The sequence below is a fragment of the Heterodontus francisci genome, chromosome 29 (genome assembly GCF_036365525.1).
Source record: "Heterodontus francisci isolate sHetFra1 chromosome 29, sHetFra1.hap1, whole genome shotgun sequence".
NCBI classification, from domain to species: Eukaryota; Metazoa; Chordata; class Chondrichthyes; order Heterodontiformes; family Heterodontidae; genus Heterodontus; species Heterodontus francisci.
The window spans coordinates 3784374-3805407 of NC_090399.1; the positions used below are offsets into that span (position 1 = coordinate 3784374).

At 45.0% G+C, this 21034-nt stretch overlaps 1 protein-coding gene across 4 annotated transcripts in view; it reads right to left on the reverse strand.

The window, feature by feature from the left end:
* ehmt2 (euchromatic histone-lysine N-methyltransferase 2) overlaps positions 1-21034 on the reverse strand; it is a 171193-nt gene that overhangs the window by 24964 nt on the left and 125195 nt on the right. For 3 of the 4 annotated variants that reach the window (XM_068009357.1, XM_068009359.1, XM_068009356.1), the window contains 5 exons: positions 17576-17698; positions 16298-16399; positions 3664-3768; positions 2718-2872; positions 683-850 (listed from right to left, as the gene is read on the reverse strand). In XM_068009357.1, the coding sequence (XP_067865458.1) occupies positions 683-850; positions 2718-2872; positions 3664-3768; positions 16298-16399; positions 17576-17698 (653 nt within the window). The remainder of the gene's footprint in view (positions 1-682; positions 851-2717; positions 2873-3663; positions 3769-16297; positions 16400-17575; positions 17699-21034) is intronic. The other variant, XM_068009358.1, reaches the window with a different exon arrangement.

Sequence of the window (21034 nt, forward strand, 5' to 3'; positions counted from 1 at the left end):
TGATGACACGCTCCATCACTTGACTGATGATTGAGAGTAGACTGATGGGGCGGTAATTGGACAGGTTGGACTTGTCCTGCTTTTTGTGTACAGGACATAGCTGAGCAATTTTCCACATTGCCGGGTAGATGCCAGTGTTATAGCTGTACTGGAACAGCTTGGCTAGGGGGCACGGCAAGTTCTGGAGCACAGGTCTTCAGCACTACAGCGGAAATGTTGTCAGGGCCTGTAGCCTTTGCAGTTTCCAGTGCCTTCAGCCGTTTCTTGATATCACGTGGAGTGAATCGGATTGGCTGAAGACTGGCATCGGTGATGCTGGGGGCCTCAGAAGGAGGCCGAGATGGATCATCCACTCGGCACTTCTGGCTGAAGATTGCTGCATTCCTAAGTCCAAACTATTCATGTAAATTGTCACTCACAGTGGTCGCAGCACTGATCCTGGTGGAACCCTACATTCTACCTCCCTCCAATCAGAGTAATTACCCTTTAAACCTACTCTCTGTTTTCCCTATTTTTAGTCAGTTTTGCTCTCTATTCAGCTGTCTCCAGTACTCCACAATTTGTCATGAGTCTACTGTGTGGCATCTTATCAGAGGCCTTCTGAAACTACTCTGCAGCAACGCTCTGTGCTGTTTCCCCCAATATTCAAGGCTCGAAGCTTCAGCACAGGAAATGCGCTCACCTGCTGACGATCTTCTCTGTGCGAACCGCTCGATTCAGGATGCCTTGTTTCAGCCTCTTGTTCAGCTGGAGGGCGAACCAGACCTGCGAGTTCATGACACAGCAATCCAACGGGCTGTCCCCCTCGCGATTCTTCACCTCGATGTCCGCCCCACGCGACAGGAACAGTCTGCAACACAAGAACTCAGTCAGGCCGCATCTCTCTCGTTCCCTTCTGGCTCAACACTTCCCGGTCTCTCAGGAAGTGGAGGAGGCAGTTCAGCTGCACGCTCCAGCATCCCCCCACCAACAAGCTTGATCCACCAGGCAGTTAGATCATGGCTGAATGATCTCTTAACTCTACTGAGATGCCCTGGCTCTGTATCTTTTAGTTAACCATGCCTAATAAAACATTATCAATCTCAGTTGTGAAATCTATACTTGGACCACAGCATCAACAGCTTTTTTTTGGTTGGGGTGGGGGTGGGGGGGGGGGGGGGAAGAGTTCTGCACATTTCCACCATCCTTTATGTGAACAAGTGCTTCGTGACATCACGCCTGAACGGCCTGGCTCTAACGAGAGGAAATAGTTGCCCCTCTCAAATCCTTTAATCCTCTTAAACACCTCGATTAGATTTTACATGCTTGCATCTGTGTGCATGTGTGACTGAGTCCGTGCATCTGTGTGTTTGTGTGCAAGCAAGCATATATGTTTTTATTTATTTGTTCATGGGATGTGGGTGTCGCTGGCCAGGCCAGCATTTAATGCCCATCCCTAATTGCCCTTGAGAAGGTGGTGGTGAGCTGCCTTCTTGAACCGCTGCAGTCCATGTGGGGTAGGTACACCCACAGTGCTGTTAGAAAGGGAGTTCCAGGATTTTGACCCAGTGACAGTGAAGGAACAGCGATATAATTCCGAGTCAGGATGGTGTGTGGATTGGGGGGGGGAACTTACAGGTGGTGATGTGTGTGTATCTGCCTGTGTGTTTGTGTGTGTCTGTATGTGTAGATCTGTGCAAGTGTGCTTGCGTATCTGTGCATGTGTGTGCGTTTTCATGTGTGTGTGCATGTCTGTATATGGATGTCTGTATGCATGTGTCTATATGTACATGCTGGACTGACACAATGTCCATTTTTGCCACAGGCAAATTGCAAGGACCTCTAGCGGCAGAATTCAGAATTGCAGCAGTGCTGTTTCTGACTCAATTACCTTTACGCCAGTATCGCTCTGTCTTTCGTCACTTTAGGATGAACAAAATTTACAACTAAAACCCCTTCTCGAACAAACAGATAGGAAGTGGCATTTTAGGCCCCTTAAAGGCAATGGTTTCTTGAACCACTAAAAGGCCAAATCAGCAAATGCCTTCGACTTAACAGGTGAGCAAAACAACTCTATTGTGGCCAAGTCGCTCAGTCACAAACAATCAACAACGACTTATATTTATATAGCACCTTTAACGCAGTAAAAACATCCCAAGATGCTTCACAGGAGCGATAGAAAACAAAATATGACACTGAGCCACTGAAACTTTCTATGGTTCTATGATAAGGAGACATTAGGTCAGCTGACCAAAAGCTTGGTCAAAGAGGTAGGTTATAAAGGAATATCTGAAAGGAGAAGATAGAGGTGCAGAGATTTAGGAAGGGAATTCCAGAGCTCGGGGCCCAGGCAGCTGAAGGCACGGTCACCAATGGTGGAGCGATTAAAATCAGGGGTGAGGAAGAGGCCAGAATGAGAGGAGGGCAGATATCTCAGAGGGGTTGTGGGGCTGGAGAAGATTACAGAGATAGGGAGGGGGCGAAGCCATGGAGGGATTTGAAAACAAGGGTGAACATTTGAAAATCGATGTGTTAGTGAACCGGTGGGTCAGCGAGCACGGGGGTGAACGGGTGAACGGGACTTGGTGCAAGTTAAGGCACGGGAAGCAGAGTTTTGGGTGGAAACCAGCCGGAAGTGCGCGGCAAGAGTCAAGTCTAAAATTGCGACAAAACGGGCCAGTGACCGGACCCTCCCACATCTCAGGAACAAACATGTTTCAAAGCAGCAGGATACATACATGACACAGCTGTAAAAGTTCTCGCGAGCTGCAATGTGTAGCGGCGTGTCTCCATGCATGTTCATTGCATGTAGGTCGCACCTGGCATTAAGGAGCACCTCAGCGATGTCGGAGGATCCGGCAAAGGCTGCCCAGTGTAAACAGATGTTTTCTTCCTATCCGGGAAGGAGCAACACAGCACAGGGCAAAGGTCAGGCGTGGGCGAGGGGAAAGAGAGCAGTTGTTTCAGGAGTTCAGTCATAGATTACACAGAATTGCATAAACATTGCAGCACAGCCACAGACTATACGAGTTTACAATCCCTACTACAAACGTGGACAGAGGCAGAGACCCAGGTTTTTAAAAAGTTAGTTGGCAGAGAGACGTGGACTTGTACAACATACTGTGAAGTCATCAAATAAAAAAGTCTTCCCGTGTAAAGGTGACAAATAAGGACATCTCAGTCATCTCTGCACCACAAGTTTCCACTGTCTGCCTTTAAACCCCTCAGGCCTGCTTTCAACCCTCCCCACCCCCGTGTGTGGTCTGCTCTGTCCACATTTATTTGGTTAGTAGTTGAACGTAGTGGAGGTGTGTTGCCTGGTCTCTACTGCTGACACTCCAGGAGACAGAGATCCAGTCAGATCCACTCCAAAGAATCCAGGGCAGGGTCCGGGATTATATACAGAGACAAGAGCTTGTAACGGTTCCAATATGGCTTTCAGTACAGTTTGTTGCAAGGCAACATTACAGGAAACGGCCGGAAGATGCACCTTTCTACTTGGAGCAGATTCACCCGGTCTCAGAGTTGTAAAGAGGGCTCGGAGAAAGAAAGCTTTTGGTTCTGCAAAGGTTCATGAGAACACGGTGCTGAGATATATGGAGGTTGATCTAGACACCCAAGCCTGCAATCTCGCCCGGCAGTAACCCCTCTTCCAATGCATCGAGAACTCCAAAGGTCACTTACATTGTCCTTCATGGTGACACTGGCTCCTCGACCCAGGAGCAGTTTGATAATTTCAATGTGTTTGTGTTCTGCCGCCCAGATAACTGGAGTCCAACCACCGCTGTCCTACACAGAGAGACAGAAAAGAAAACCACAGCTATAGATTTACATAGGATATAAGGCACAGAAACAGGCCATTCAGACCAATCAGTTCAAGCATCCTCCCATCTTTCCTCATCTCAATCTATCATTGTAACCCTCTATTCCCTTCTCCCTCATATGTTTGTCTAGCTTCCCCTTAAATCACAGAATCATACAGTGCAGAAGAGGCCCTTCGGCCCATCGAGTCTGCACCGATGCATTAGAGACACCTGACCTGTCTACCTAATCCCATTTGCCAGCACTTGGCCCATAGCCTTGAATGTTATGATGTGCCAAGTGCTCATCCAGGTACTTAAATGGGGAGAAAACGGGAACAGGTTATTGAGTTGGATGATCAGCCATGATCATAACGAATGACGGAGCAGGCTCGAAGGGCCGAATGGCCTACTCCTGCTCCTATTTTCTATGTTTCTATGCCGCTATACTATTTGCTTCAACCACTCCCTGCGGCAGTGAGCTCCACCTTCTCACCACTCTTCGGGTAAAGAAGTTTCTTCTGAATTCCTGATTGGATTTCTTGCTGACTGTCTTATATCGATGACCTCTAGTTATTCTCTTCTCTACAAGAGCAAACATTCTCTCTGTCTCCACTCTATCAAAACCTTTCATAATTTTAAAAACCTCTGTTCGGTCTCCCCTCAGCACTTCTTTTTTCAAGAGAAGAGAGACCCAGCCTGTCAATCTATTTCTGATATGTTTACCCACGCATTTCTGGTATCATCTTTGTAAATTTTCTCTGCACCCTCTCCAGTGCCTCTGTATCCTTTTTATAACATGAAGACCAGAACTGCCACAGTACTCTCAGTGTGATCTAACTAAGGTTTGATACAGGTTCAGTATAACCTCCCTACTTTTCAATTCTATCCCTCTGGAAATAGATCCTAGTTCTTGGTTTGCTTTTTTTAAATGGCTGAGTTAACCAGTGGCGTAACTTTTAGTGATTGGTGTATTTGTTCTCCGAAATCCCTCTGTTCCTCTATCCCACCTACACTCGCACCTTCCAAGTAATAAGTGACCTCCCTATTCTTCTTACCAAAACGTACTAGCTCACATTTACCTGTGCTGAACTTCATTTACCAATCATTTGTCCAGTCTACAAGTTTATTAATGTCTTCCTGTGACTTGTTGCAGCCCTCCTCAGTATTGACTATCCGCCCAATTTGGGGTTATCTGTAAATTTACAAATGGTGTTTTGGATCCCCAACTCTCTCCTATATTAATTAAACAAAAGGGGCAAATTTTCCCCCAACTCTCTATATTAAACAATTTACCCCCAAATCTCCTATATTAAACAGGTGGCGTAAACTTACCTCCAACTCTCTCCTACATTAAACAAGTGGGGCAACTTTACCTCCAAACCCGCTCCTATATTAAACAAGTGGGGTAATTTAAAATTTTTTTTATTCATGGGATGTGGGCATCGCTGGCTAGGCCAGCATTTGTTGCCTGTCACTAATGGCCCTTGAAAAGGTGGTGGTGAGCTGCCTTATTGAACCGCTGCAGTCCATGTGCGGTAGGTACACCCACAGTGCTGTTAGGAAGGGAGTTCCAGGATTTTGACCCAGCGACAGTGAAGGAACGGCGATATAGTTCCAAGTCAGGATGGTGTGTGACTTGGCGGGGAACTTGCAGGTGGTGGTGTTCCCATGCATCTGCTGCCCTTGTCCTTCTAGATGGTAGAGGTCACGGGTTTGGAAGGTGCTGTCGAAGGAGGCCTGGCGAGTTGTTGTAGTGCATCTTGTAGATGGTACACACTGCTGCCACTGTGTGTCGGTGGTGAAGGGAGTGAATGTTTGTAGATGGGATGCCAATCAAACGGGCTGCTTTGTCCTGGATGGTGTCGAGCTTCTTGACTGTTGGTGGAGCTGCACCCATCCAGGCAAGTGGAGAGTATTCCATCACACTCCTGACTTGTGCCTTGTTGATGGTGGACAGGCTTTGGGGAGCCAAGAGGTGAGTTACTCATCACAGAATTCCCAGCCTCTGACCTGCTCTTGTAGCCACTGTATTTATATGACTACTCCAGTTCAGTTTCTGATCAATGGTGACACCCAGGATGCTGATGGTGGGGATGCAGCAACGTTAATGTTGTCGACTGTCAAGGGGAGATGGTTAGATTCCCTCTTGTTGGAGATGATCATTGCCTGGCACTTGTGTGTTGACAATGTTAGCCCCAACTCACTCCTAAATCATAGAAGTTGGGTAAATTCACCCCAACTCTCTACCCTATTAAACAAGTGGGGTAAATTCACCCCAACTCTCTACCCTATTAAACAAATGGGGTAAATTCACCCAATTCTCTCCTATATTAGTTAAACAAGCTGGGTAAATTTACCCCCAACTCTCTCCTATATTGAACAATTTGGGTAAATTTACCCCCAACTCTCTCCCATATTAAACAAATTGGGTAAATTTACCTCAACTCTCTCCTATATTAAACAAATTGGGTAAATTTACCCCCAACTCTCTACCCTATTAAACAAGTGGGGCAAATTCACCCAATTCTCTCCTATATCAGTTAAACAAGCTGGGTAAATTTACCCCAACCCTCTCCTATATCCATTAAACAAGTGGGATAAATTTACCCCAACTCTCTCCTATATTAAACAAATTGGGTAAATTTACGCCCAACTCTCTCCTATATTAAACAAATTGGGTAAATTTACCCCAACTCTCTCCTAATTAAACAAATTGGGTAAATTTACCCCAAATCTCTCCTATATTAAACAAATTGGGTAAATTTACCCCAACTCTCTCCTATATTAAACAAATTGGGTAAATTTACCCCATCTCTCTCCTATATTAAACAAATTGGGTAAATTTACCCCAACTCTCTCCTATATTAATTAAATAAGTAGGGTACATTTACCCGGAACTCTCTCCTATATTGATTGAACGAGTGGTGATAAATTTACCCCCAACTTTCTCCTATATTAAACAAATTGGGTAAATTTACCCCCAACTCTCTCCTATATTAAACAAATTGGGTAAATTTATCCCAACTTTCTCCTATATTAAACAAGTAGGGTAAATTTACCCGGAACTCTCTCCTATATTGATTAAACGAGTGGTGATAAATTTACCCCCAACTTTCTCCTATATCAATTAAACAAGTGGGGTAAATCTACCCTCAACTTTCCCATATATTAACAAGTGGGATAAGTTTACTCCCAATTCTCTCCTATATTAATTGAACAAATAGGGTAAATTCCCCCCCAACTCTCTGTGGGGTAATTAATTTTTTTTTAAATTGGTTTCATGGGATGTTTGCATCCTTGGCAAGGGCAGCATTTGTTGCCCATCATTCATTGCCCTTGAGAAGGTGGTGGATGAAGTGTTTTGAAATTGCAATTGCATTTTGTACTCTACAGGCTGCTGTACACATGCTGGCAAAGTGAAAGTAAAACAGAGAATAAAGAAGAAGTCTTGTGTTCCAACAGCCTGCTGCAGTCTCTCTCTGTTTCACATAGCTTACACCAAACCTGGCTAAACCTCACTCCATTCCCGAGGACATCACAGTGGCAAAGAGGTAAACATTGCTTTCGGACAGGAAAATTTGGGAAGCTTTTGTCTACTTTTACAGACAGCATTTCCAGTTACACACAGGAAGCTTGGACAGTGATCGCTCCAAAATAACCATCCAATCAAAAAAATAATCTCGGATCATTGGGGAGGAGTTTCCTCTGAAAGGAACGCAATCCCGGATCCTTTATCACTGCGTTGTTCTTTAGTACGGTGTTGACTATGCCCAACGTATCACCTTTTGATGTGCATTCAGACCCATCAGCTGTATCCCCACGCTGGCAAAAGTGGCTGTGATGTTTCGAAGGTGTGATGGCAGGTTTCGCAATCACAGACAACACAAGGAAAAAGGCCTTACTTCTACACTAAGGAGGTGAAGAATTAGAAGATATCCTTGTGATATTTATACCTGAGCAAAACGAATACAACTCAGCAAAAAATGCACTGACAACCTACTTTACACCGAAGAAAAACACCATATACGAAACCATCGTTTATCTGACGTATTAAGCAAGAAGCAACTAGCAACCAAATGTGACTTTGGTGATGCTGAACCTGTTGAACGGGAAATCAAAACACAAATAATTAAAGGTTGTCTCTCCAGTCAACTACACTGAAAAGCACTGAAGAAAGCCAGAAAACTGTCAGACCTGTTGAAGTTAGCAGGATCACTATCACTCTCAGAGTCCAGAGCTACTGAAGTTGAGGCTGCTAACTGTAACTACCACACTCCAAGTTCAACTCCTGTGAACACTGTTCACTGCTCATGTGCCAGGAAACCACCTGCAAAGCAACAACAGCCATCTCACAAACAGAGTTGTGACTTATCCAAAGAATGTTTCCACTGTGGCGGTGCTTACCCACACTGGACACAGTGTCCTGTTACTGGTAAACGGTGTAAAGCTTGTAGAAAACCCAACCGCTTTGTTCATGTTTGTCGCTCATCAGCAAAATTAACTGGTAAGACCAATACCAACAAAAGGGTGCCATGTATGCATACCACAGCAAAAAGGTGAGAGAATGTAGCCAATGTAGAGGCAGTTGACCCTGAACATACTTTTGTACTCTCTCTCAGACACAGCAAACAACCACGTGTGACAGCGACCATTGGCTGCTCGGACATAGATGTTCTCATAGACACAGAAGCGTATGTCAATGTCATGGGAGACAAAATATCCAACCAACTTCAGGATTGCCTAATCTCTGCAAACCAGGGAATACAAAAATTTTCTCTTACAACAGTGACAAACTGCCGAAAATCCTCGGACCTTCTGAAACGCCAGACTCAATCAAAGACACTAGACCGAATGATGTATTCTACGTCATATCTGGAAAATGTGACATGCTTATAAGTTTCCGCACTGCAAACAAATCTGCACATGATTGCAGGCACATACGCGATGCCTACACACAACAAAAACATTTTCGAACTGTATACTGATCGCTTCACTGGTATCGGCAAACTGAAAGGCGAAATGCGCAAACTGCAAGTTGACCCTAAGGTGCCCCCAGTTGCACATCAATGGCAATGAATATCATTTCATGTCAGGAAACAGACAAAGAAGGAACGTCAACATCTACTCAACCATGACATTTTTGAGAAAGTTGGGGGATGAGCCTATCCCTTGAGTCTCACCCATACAAGACATCAAGAAACCCAAGAGCGAGAAGCAGATTAGAATCTGCGTTGATATGTGATCACCAAACCAAGGCGCAAAAGACACTTGACACTGATAATCAATCACATCATAAAGTGAATGGTTCTAAACACTGGCTAAACTTGATCTCAATGCAGGCTACCATCAAATCGCGCTTTCAGAAGAAATCGAGATATCTTACTGTATTCTCCACTCACATCAGACTCTTCCGATACAAGAGGCTCCACTTTGGAGTCAATTCAGCAGCTGAGGTATTTCAGAACATGAATCAATCTGCACTTTGAGGACTTGAAGGCACACTGAACATCAGTGATTGCATCCTCATCTACGGCCACACGGAAAAGGAACTCGAGACACGTCTACATTCATGCCTGAGATGTAATGTCACCTTGAACAAAGACAAGTGCTTGTTCAATGAAAGCAGAATTGAATTCTTTGGACAGGTGTTCAGTGGTGAAGGAGTATCACCTGATCCACGGAAAGGTGAAGCCATTGCAAATGCTGCAGGAAGTCCGGACTCTGCTCGGACTCGTCACGTACTGAAATCGCTTCATTCCTGACCTCACTACGCTATCTGTTCCCCTATGCGATCTGACAAAAGAGACTACCAATTGGGGATGGACTAAATCACACAAACAGGCGGTACACAAGATCAAACGATGCTTGTCAGCAAGTTGCACAAATGCCTATTTCGACCCTGAGGAAACCACCCAGCTAGTCATAGATGCAAGCCCAGTTGGCTTACTTCTTGTACAAAAAGACAAGACAGGCAACACATCAATCGTTGTGATGGCAAGCAGAACATTAACGCCTGTAGAGCAACGTTATTCGCAAACGGAAAGAGATCTCTCAATCACATGGGGGATCTTACACATTCATCTCTATACAGAAGCGAGTTTAAAGTAATAACAGATCATAGACCACGAGTGAGCTTGTTCAACAATCCACATCGCAAACCACCCGCTCGAATAGAACATTGGAAACTCAAACTACAAGAGTACGAATTCCAAGTTGAGTATCAGCCAGGCAAGCTCAACCCAGCGGACTATCTTTCACAACATCTGCTGCCGACAGTCAGTCCTACTATTTGTGAGGAAAAGGTTGCTGAACAACATCTTAACTGGTAAATGCGGTGCTAAAGTCGCTAAAACTAGCTGACATCAAAGCAGCAACAAGACAAGATGAGGCTTTGCAATTATGTATGAAGGCTTTAGAATCAGGAAACTGGAAAGACATGATTGAGAAAGTGTCTACAAACGAAATTGCTCACAGACAAGGTCTTCACAATGTTCGACATGAGCTCACCGTTACAACCACATCTGAGCTCATATTATGCAACAACTGTATTGTCATTCCACACTCATTGAGGGAATGTGTTGCCAATATAGCACATGAAAGACACCAGGGAATAGTCAAGACCAAACAACTCCTGAGGGAAAAAGTATGGTTCCCATGAATTGACCGCAGGGTAGAGCTTAAAATTAACCAGTCTTTGCCGTGTCAAGCAACCACAATGTCAAATCTTCAGGATCCTCTCAAGATGTCCGAACTACCTCCAGGACCATGGATTGAAGTTAGTGTTGGCTTCACAGATTTCCCACAGGTGAACACCTGCTTGTTGTCACTGACGACTGCAGCAGATTCCCAATCGTGGAATTAGTTATGCCAACTTCAATGAAAACATTCATCCAAAAGTATGACCAGATCTTTGCCTTGTTTGGAATCCCTCAAACGCTAAGACCTGACAATGGACCCCAATTCAACACTGATGAGTTCAGTAAATTCACAAACCACCTAGGATTCACTCATAGGAAAATTACACCCCATTGGCCAAGAGCTAATGGAGAAGTCAAAAGGTTTACGCGACCCTTTAAAGAAGTGATACGTACAGCTACAGCTGTGAAGAAGTCATGAAAGCAAGAGCTACATCACTTTCTTTGTAATTACAGAGTGACTCCTCACTTGACTACTGGAAAATTGCCAGCTACACTCATCCTTGCGTATCCTATGCACACGTCTTCCTGAGCTACCTTGCGAAGCTAATGATAAACTAATGATCTGGAGAATTGGGGCAGGAGGGAGGGCATCAGATTTCTGAGGCACTGGGACCTGTTCTGGGGCAGGTGGGACCTGTACAAGATGGACGGGTTGCACCTTAGCAGGACTGGGACTAACATCCTCGCAGGGAGATTTGCTAGTGCTGTTGGGGAGGGTTTAAACTAGCTTGGCCCGAGGTTGGGAACCTGGGAGGGAGCTCAGATTGGAGGGCAACACAACTGGTAACAGGAAGTAGAAAAGTATTTGGCAAAATTAGAAGGCAGACGAAATGAAGGCAAACATCAAACAGCAGCAGAATGAGGAATAATGTTAAAACAAAGTTAAGGGCACTCTATCTGAATACATGCAGCATTCACAACAAGATAGATGATTCGAAGGAACAAAAAGAAGTAAGTGTGTATGATTAAATTGCCTTAACAGAGATGTGATTACAGGGTGACCAGGACTTGGAACTCAATATTCAAGGATATTCGCCATTTAGGAAAGGCGGAGGGGAAAAAGGAGGTGCAGCAGCGCTGTTAATAAGGGACGAGATGGGTAAGTGAGTGAGAAAGGATCTTAGATCGAAGAAGCAAGATGTAGGACCAGTTTGGATGGAGCTACGAAACACCAAGGGACAGCAAACATTGGTGGGAGTTGTTTATAGGCATTCAAACTGTAGTAGTAATGTTGGGCACGGTATAAATCAGGAAATTAGAGTAGCATGTAGAATGGACATTGCAGTAATAATGGGTGACTTCAATTTACATATCGACTGGGTAAACCTAATTAGCACTAATGCTGTGGAGGATGAATTTCTGGAGTGTGTACAAGATGGGTTTCTGGAGCAGTATGTTGCGGAACCAAATAGGGATCAGGCTATTTTAGATTTAGTATTATGTAATGAGAAAGGACTAATTAATATCCTTGCTGTAAAAGAACCATTAGGAAATAGTGACCACAATATGATAGAATCTTACATTAAGTTTAAAAGAGATGTAGTTCATTCTGAAACTAGGGTCTTAAATCTGAACAAAGGAACTATGAAGGTATGAGGGGCAAGTTGGCTATGGTAGATTGGGAAAATACATTAAAAGCTTTGACAGTAGTCAGGCAATGGCTAGTATTTAAAGAAGTATTACATGGTCTACAACAAATATACATTCCTCTAAGAGACAAAAACACAACAGGAAAGGTTAATCAACCATGGCTAACAAAAGAAGTTAAAGATTGCATTAGATCAATAAGGTCACCAGAAAAAGTGGTAAGCTCGAGGATTGGGAGCAAGTTAGAATCCAGCAAAGGAGGATCAAGAAACTGATAAAGAAAGGGAAAAGAGAATATGAATGTAAGCTAATGAGAAACATAAAGGTAGACTGTAAAAGCTTCTTTTGGTATATGACATGGAAAAGGTTAGCAAGGACAAATGTGGGTCCATTACAGGTGGAGAATGGAGAATTTGTGGTGGAGAATGGGGAAATGGTGGAGAAACTAAACAATTACTTTGTGTCTGTCTTCACTGAGGAAGATACAGAAAATCTCCCAGAAATACTAGGGAACCAAGGGACTTGTAAAAATGAGGAACTGAAAGAAATTAGTATCAATAAGGAGGTAGTACTCAAAAAATTAATTGGATTGAAAGTTGATAAATCCCTGGACCAGATGAGCTACATCCCAGAGTATTGAAGGAGGTGGCTACAGAGATAGTGGATTTCAAAGTTCTATAGATTCTGGAAGGGTTCCTACAGACTGGAAAGTAGCAAATGTAACCCCACTATTTAAGACGGGAGCGAGAGAGAAAACGGAGAACTACAGACCTGTTCGTTTGACGTCAGTAGTAGGGAAAATGTTAGAATCTATTATAAGGAATGAGATAATTGGACACTTGGAAAATAATGATATGATTGGGCAGAGACAGAAAGGATTTGTGAAAGGGAAATCATTTTTTTATTTTTTGAGGATGTTACTTGTAGCATAGATAAAAGAGAACCAGTGGATGTGGTGTATTTGGATTTTCAGAAGGTTTTTGAGAAGGTCCCACAAATGGTGAGTCTAGAACCAGGTGACACAGTCTCGAGGGCGGCGCAGTGGTTAGCACCGCAGCCTCATAGCTCCAGGGATCCGGGTTCAATTCTGGGTACTGCCTGTGCGGAGTTTGCAAGTTCTCCCTGTGACTGCGTGGGTTTCCGCCGGGTGCTCCGGTTTCCTCCCACATGCCAAAGACTTGTGGGTTGATAGGTTAATTGGCCATTAAAAATTGCCCCTAGTGTAGGTAGGTGGTAGGGAATATGGGATTGCTGCAGGGTTAGTATAAATGGGTGGTTGTTGGTCGGCACAGACTCGGTGGGCTGAAGGGCCTGTTTCAGTGCTGTATCTCTAAATAAATAAATAAAAACAGAACCGATTCTGTCTACACTCAGGATGTGTGTGTCCGCGCACACATTACTTAATCCTCCATTTACAAAAATACATGAGATGTGAGCGTTGCTGGCCAGGCCAGCATTTATTGCCCATCCCTAATTGCCCTTGAGAAGGTGGTGGTGAGCTGCCTTCATGAACCACCACAGTCCTTGGGGTGTAGGCACACCCACAGTGCTGTTAGGAAGGGAGTTCCAGGATTTTGACCCAGCGACAGTGAAGGACGGGTTGCACCTGAACAGGTTGGGACTGAGTTACTTGCAGGACGTTTTGTTAGTTCTGTTCTGGAGGGTTTAAACTAGTTTGGCAGCAGGACGGAGACCTGAGGGTAGACTCAGTTGGGACAAAATCAGAAATGAAAATGGAAGGCAGAAAATTAATGGATGAGTCTGGTAGACAGAGGAAACAAAGGTTAGAAAATAAAAAAGAGAGTGCTCAAGGGTATCTATTTCAATGCAAGGAGTATAGCAAATAAAACAGATGAGCTGAGGGCACAGATAGACACGTGGCAGTATGAGATCATATCTATTACAGAAACATGGCTTAAGGAGGGACAGGAATGGCAGCTCAACATTCCTGGTTACAGGGTTTTCAGATGCGATAGGGAGGGGAATAAGAAAGGAGGGGGAGTGGCAATTTTGGTCAAGGAAACTATTACAGCTGTGAGGATGGATGATAGATTGGAAGGTTCATCAAATGAGGCCATATGGATTGAGCTAAGGAACAAAAAAGGGGCAATCACACTGCTGGGAGTGTACTATGGACCCCCAAACAGTCAGAGGGAGATAGAAGAGCAGATATGTAGACAAATCTCTGAGAAGTGCAAGAACAATAGGGCAGTAATAATAGAGGATTTTAACTACCCCAATATTAACCGTGATAGTTTTAGTGTGAAAGGGATTGAGGGAGCAGAATTCTTGAGGTGCATTTAGGAGAGCTTTTTTGCCCAGTATGTAGCAAGTTCAACAAGAGAGAGTGTATTTTTAGACTTAGTTTTAGGAACTGAAGATGGGCAGGTGGAAGGAGTGGCTGTGGGAGAGCATTTTGGTGGTAGTGATTATAATTCAGTCAGTTTTAATATAATTATGGAAAAGGACAGTGATAGAACAGGAGTTAGAGTTCTCAATTGGAGCAAGGCCAATTTTACTAAACTGAGGAGTGATTGAGCAAAAGTGGATCTTCCCTTAACAAATCCATGCTGACTATCCTTGATTAATCTGTGCCCTTCTAAGTGACAGTTTATCCTGCCTCTCAGAATTGATTCCAATAATTTGCCCACTACTGAGGTTAGACTGACTGGCCTGTAATTATTCGGTCTATCCCTCACTCCCTTTTTAAACAGAGGTACAAAGTTAGCAGTCCTGCAATCCTCCGGCACCACACCTGTATCCAGTGAGGACTGGAAAATGATGGTCAGACCTTCCGCTATTTCCTCTCTTGCTTCTTTAAACAGCCTAGGGTGCATTTCATTCGGCCCTGGTGCTTTATCAACTTCCAAGGATTCTAATCCTATTAATACTTCCTCTCTCTCTATGTTTATCACGTCCAATACTTCACACCCCTCTTCCTTAACTACAATATCTGCATCGTTCCCCTCTTTTGTGAAGACAGACGCAAAGTATTCATTAAGAACAATACCAACATTTTCCGCCCCTACACATAGGTTATCTTTTCTGTCTTTTATGAGCCCTACTCTTTCCTTAGTTAGTATTCAAAAGGGAATTATACTGTTATATGAAATGGAAGAATGTGCAGGGCTATGGGGAGAAGGTGGGGGAACGGAACTGAGTGAATTGCTCTTTCAGAGAGCCAGTGAGGACAAGATGGGCTGAATGGCCTCCTTCTGCACTGTAACAATTCTGTGATTGTGATTAGAGCAGGGAGGTTATGCTACATCATTGGTTAGGCCACAACTTGAGTACTGTGTGCAGTTCTGGTCACCTCATTACAGAAAGGATGTAATTGCACTAGAGAGAGTACAGAGGAGATTTACGAGGATGTTGCCAGGACTGGAAAAATGCAGCTATGAGGAAAGATTGGATAGGCTGGGGTTGATCTCTTTGGAACAGAGAAGGCTGAGGGGAGATCTGATTGAAATGTACAAAATTATGAGGGGCCTGGATAGAGGGAGGTGAAGGGTCTATTTGCCTTAGCAGAGAGGTCAGTGGCTGGGGGCATAGATTTAAAGTGATTGGTAGAAGGATTAGAGGGGAGATGAAAATTGTTTCACCCAGAGGGTGTTGGAGGTCTGGAACTCACTGCCTGCAAGGATAGTAGAGGCAGAAACCCTCAACTCATTTAAAAGGAGAAATGCTGGAAATACTCAGCAGGTCTGACAGCATCTGTGGAAAGAGAAGCAGAGTTAACGTTTCAGGTCAGTGACCCTTCATCAGAACTCACTGACCTGAAACGTTAACTCTGCTTCTCTTTCCACAGATGCTGTCAGACCTGCTGAGTATTTCCAGCATTTCTTGTTTTTATTTCAGATTTCCAGCATCTGCAGTATTTTACTTTCATTTAAAAGGAGTCGGGATATGCACCTCAAGTGCCGTAATCTGCATGACTATGGACCAAATGCTGGAAGGTGGGATTAGGTGGGTGGCTTGTTTTTTGGCCAGCGCAGACACAACAGGCCAAGTGGCCTTTTTCTGTGCCATAAACTTCTTATGATTCGATGAACGGTGATATAGTTCCAAGTCAAGACGGTGTGTGGCTTGGAGGAGAACTTGCAGGAGGTGGTGTTCCCATATATCTGCTGCCTTTGTCATCCTAGGTGGGAGAGGTCGTGGGAGGTGCTGGATTTGACTACAACACTTACGCCCTGACCCATGCCCCAATGTTTTGAGATATCCTCTCACCTGCGTGTTCAAGTCCACTTGTCCAGTAGCCAGCAAGAACTGCACCATTTGGACACTCCCATTCTTAGCAGCGTGATGCAGACATGAGGAAGCATCTAATTCCTAAGAGGCAAACAGCAGCAGATCTCACTTTACGGACATCGCAGAGAGCTTTACAGCAGGAAAAACCCAGCAGCCAACCGGGGGCATAGTAAGATCCCACACACAGGTTAATCTGGTTCTACACGGCCTTCCGCAGAGGGGGAAACCGTACTCGAGGGCTCTGCCAGCTCAATGAGGCGTGAGATTCTCCACTGTCCCTTCAACCTGTTTTGGCACAGAAACATCCTGGTTTTCAATAGCTCAGAACACCCACTCTAGACACTTGGCTTGTGTTTGAAGAATGACTGGAGTATTGTGTCCAATTCTGCACGCTACACCTTGGGAAGGATGTGAAGACTTTAGAGAGGGTGCAGAAAAGATTCACAAGAATAGTTCCTGGGATGAGGGACTGCAGTTACATGGATAGATTGGAGAAGCTGGAGCTGTTCTCCTTTACGAAGTTCTGATAGAGGTATTCAAAACCATGAGCAGTCTGGACAGAGTAGAGAGAGAGAAACTGTTCCGATTGGCGGTAGGGTCGAGAACCAGAGGGCACTGATTTAAGGTGAATGGCAAAAGGTGACATGAGGAAAAACCTTTCCCGCAGCGAGTGGTTAGGATCTGGAATGCACTGCCTGGGAGTGTGGTGGAGGCAGCTTCAATCGAGGCTTTCAAAAGGGAACTGGATAAGCTCCTGAATGCAAAGTATTTGCAGGGGGGTGGGACTGGCTGAGCTGCTCTTGCAGAGAGCCAGCACGGACACAATGGGCTGAATGGCCTCCTTCTGTGCTGTAACCATTCTACGATTCTAATCTCTTCTATTCCATGACCTGTACAGTAGGATAATTTATCACTGATGCATGGAACCCCTTGCCCCATGGAACCACGAATGACAACCGACATATAACACTGCTGTTTCACCAACGGCCTCACAAAGCAGCAGATTAACAAATTAGACGGGAGATTGTGGGATTTGGAATAATGACCTCTGCCCTGCTGTACCATTCTATAATTCTACAACATTAGTGGGGAGGTGGCAGAGGGTAGGGGGGGAATCAAGCTGTAACTGGACGTCAACTGGACCAACACTTTCAACCCTATTTGATAAGGCCCCAATGCACCAAAACAAATGAGTCTGCCAAGCGCTTGGAAACGTCTCCTCCCACCGCCAAACCACTGCTCTCAGCGGACAGTCACCTTGTGGAAAACACATGCCCCGTGTTTGACCAGTAACTTGGCAATGCTGTAATGGTTGTTCATGATGGCTTCCATCAGTGGAGTCCTCTGGAGCTTGTCGCACACGTCAACTGTCGCACCAGCCTGACAGGAAGGAGAAGCCGACATTAAATATTCCAGCCTTGAATATATCTGTTTCAAGGGGACTATTATACACGAACCGTTTATTGTGTGAACTGGGAGATGCTTGAGGATCACTGGAGTGACCGGTCCACCAGCCCAGCTCTGATTGGCTACGTCGCAAATAAGCGCATCCCTGATTTGAATCTCTCCACCATTGGTGGCCGTGCCTTTAGCCGTCTGAACCCCAAGCTCTGCAATTCCCTCCCCCGTACCTCGCAGCCTCCTTCCTCCTCCCCTTCAAAATGCTCCTACCTCTTTGACCCAGCTTTTGGTCACCTGTCCTAATATCTCCTGATGCAGCTCGGTGTCAAATGTCTGCTGCTAACGCTCCGGTGCTTTGCTCCATGAAAGATGCTATACGAATTGTAAGCTGCTGTCGTAGTAAATTTGGTTCATCTAGAAAACTGTACAGCAGCCCCCATCCCGCACTCCCCCCCCCAGCAATCACAGCACTCAACTGCCTCTTAAATGCATCGGAGGATCGAGTATCCACAAACCCCATAAAGGTGATATTTAAGTGCTGAATTGAGGCTTTTCAGATTTTGATAGGAACTGACCAGGTAGATCGAGAGAAACTACATCTGCTGTTGGGGGAGTCCAGGACAAGGAGGAATTATCATGGGGAATGAGGAAATGGTACAGATATTCAACAAATATTTTGTGTCTGTCTCCACAGTAGAAGACACAAATCACATAGCAGAAGTAAGAGCTAACCAAGGTGCTGATAAGAGTGAGGAAAAGTTTTGGAGAAACTTAAGGGACTAAAATCTGACAAATCTCCAGGACCGGATAGCCTACATCCTAGGGTTCTAAAAGAGACAGCTGCAGAGATAGCGGATGCACCGGCTATGATTTTCCAAAATTCCTCAGATTTGGGAACGGAACCGATTGGAAGTTGGCAAATGTTACACAGCTTTTCAAGAAAGGAGGGAGAGAGAAAGCAGGGAACTACAGACCAATTAGCCTAACATCAGTATTTGGGAAAATGCTGGATATTATTATTAAGGAAGGCTTAACAACGCACTTCGAAAATCATAGTATGATCAGACACAGTCAATATGGTTTTACAAAGGGGAAACCGTGTTTGAGAAGTTTATTAAGAGTTTTTTTAGGATGTAACTGATAAAGGGGAACCAATATATGTAGTATACCTGGATTTCCAAAAGGCATTCGATAAGGTGCCACACAAAAAGTTGATAGGCGAGATAAGGGCTCATGCAGTTGGGGGTAATATAGTTAACAGACAGGAAGCAGAGAGTAGGGATAAACGGGGCATTTTCAAGTTGGCAGGCTGTAACTAGTGGAGTGCCCAAGGATTGGTGCTGGGACCTCAGCTACATATAATCTATATTAATGAATTAAATTAAGACCAAGAGACAGAGAGTAGCGTATCTAAGTTTACTGATGATACAAAGCTAAGTGGGCTTGCAAGCAGTGGGGAGAACACAGAGTGGCTGCAGAGATATAGACAGATTAAGTGAGTGTGCAACAAGGTGGCAGATGGAGTATAAATGTGGGGAAGTGTGAGGTTGTTCACTTTGGTTGTAAGAGTAGAAAAGCAGAACATCTTTTAAATGCTGACGGTCAGAGGGACATGAGTGTACTTGTATCAAGAACACAGAAAGTTAGCATGCAGGTACAGAAAGCAATTCGAAAGGCAAATGGCATGTTGGCCTTTGTTGCAAGGGGATTGGAGTACAAGAGTAAAGTAGTCAGGATTTAGGTGAGACCACACCTGGAATACTATGTGCAGTTTTGGTTTTCATATTTAAGGAAGGATATACTTGCATTGGAGGTGGGACAGCGAAGGTTCACTAGATTGGTTCCTGGGATGGGGGGGTGCTGGGGGGTTGTCCTATGATGAGAGGCTGAGTAAATTGGGCCTATACTCTCTGCAGTTCAGAAGAATGAGAGGTGATCTCGTTGAAACATTCAAGGTTCTGAAGGGGCTGGATAGGGTGGACACTGAGGTTGTTTCCGCTGGTTCAGGGAATCTGAAACACGGGGGCACAGTCTCAGGATAAGGGGTCGATCATTTAGGACTGAGAGGAGGAGTAATTACTTCACTCAGAGGGTTGTGAATCTTTGGAATTCTTGACCGCAGAGGCCAGTGGATGCTCCGTCACTGAATGTATTTAAGGTTGGGAGAGACAGGTTTTTGGTCTCTCAGGGAATTAAGGGATATGGCAGGTCAGTGGAGTTGAGGCAGAAGATCAGCCATGATTGTATCGAATGGCAGAGCAGGCTTGAGGGGCCGAATGGTTTACTCCTGCTCCTATTTCCTATGTTCTTGAGGGGACAATAACCTTAAAAATCAGCATCAGGCCATTCAGGACAGGACACAAAGGGTGATGGAAGGCAGGATGTCTCTCTCACACGAAAGCAGTAGATGCGAGCTCAATTAATCATTTTAAATCTGAGATTGTTTTGCTAGACAAGGTTATGACGGAATAGGTGGGTGGATGGAGTCAGGATACAGATCAGACATGTGCTCACTGAATGGAGGGGCAGTCTCGAAGGGCAGAATGGCCTCCTCCTGATCCCACGGTGATCACTGTGCTGAAGGAAATCTTCCTGCTAACAGTCCGAACTCTGCCTTTGAGCAGACTGAACGCAGTACAGAACAGACTCTGAACCTGGGTGCTTCCCTGTCCATTTGACTCAGGTGTTGTGTATATTCACACACACAGTGACACTGGGTAGAGGGGAAAGGCCTCACTCACTGGAGGCAGTGAGTCACCATCCACCCCTTCAGCAGCCAATCTTGACGGCATTGTAACAACGTCACAGCTGAGCCCCATCGTAACCTTGTCGGACATCCACGCCTGCGTCCCTCCAGCAGGGGGTAGGTGGACAGCTATTACAAGTGGACACCACATCCCCCGCCCCGCTCCGACCCCTCCCAAATAAACTCAGGGAGACGATCAATGACTTCAAGAGGGCCACCTGAGAAAAACAGACTTGCAGGGCGATGGGGTTCGAGCCGGGCAGTGGGACTGACAGCATAGCTCCGTGGAGCGCCGGCACGGACTCAATGGGCCGAACGACCTCCTTCTGTGCTGTAAATGAGTCCATGACTCTAAGACTAGGACTGGAAGCAGAGACTCCCCAGGTCTAAACGGACCAGATATATGCTATACTCATCGCTCCATCAGATGAAGCCAATTGCATGAGTATGCTTGCCTTCATCGGTCGGGGCATAGAGTATAAAAATTGGCAAGTCATGTTGCAGCTGTACGGAACCTTAGTTAGGCCACACTTAGAATATTGTGTGCAAATCTGGTCTCCACACTACCA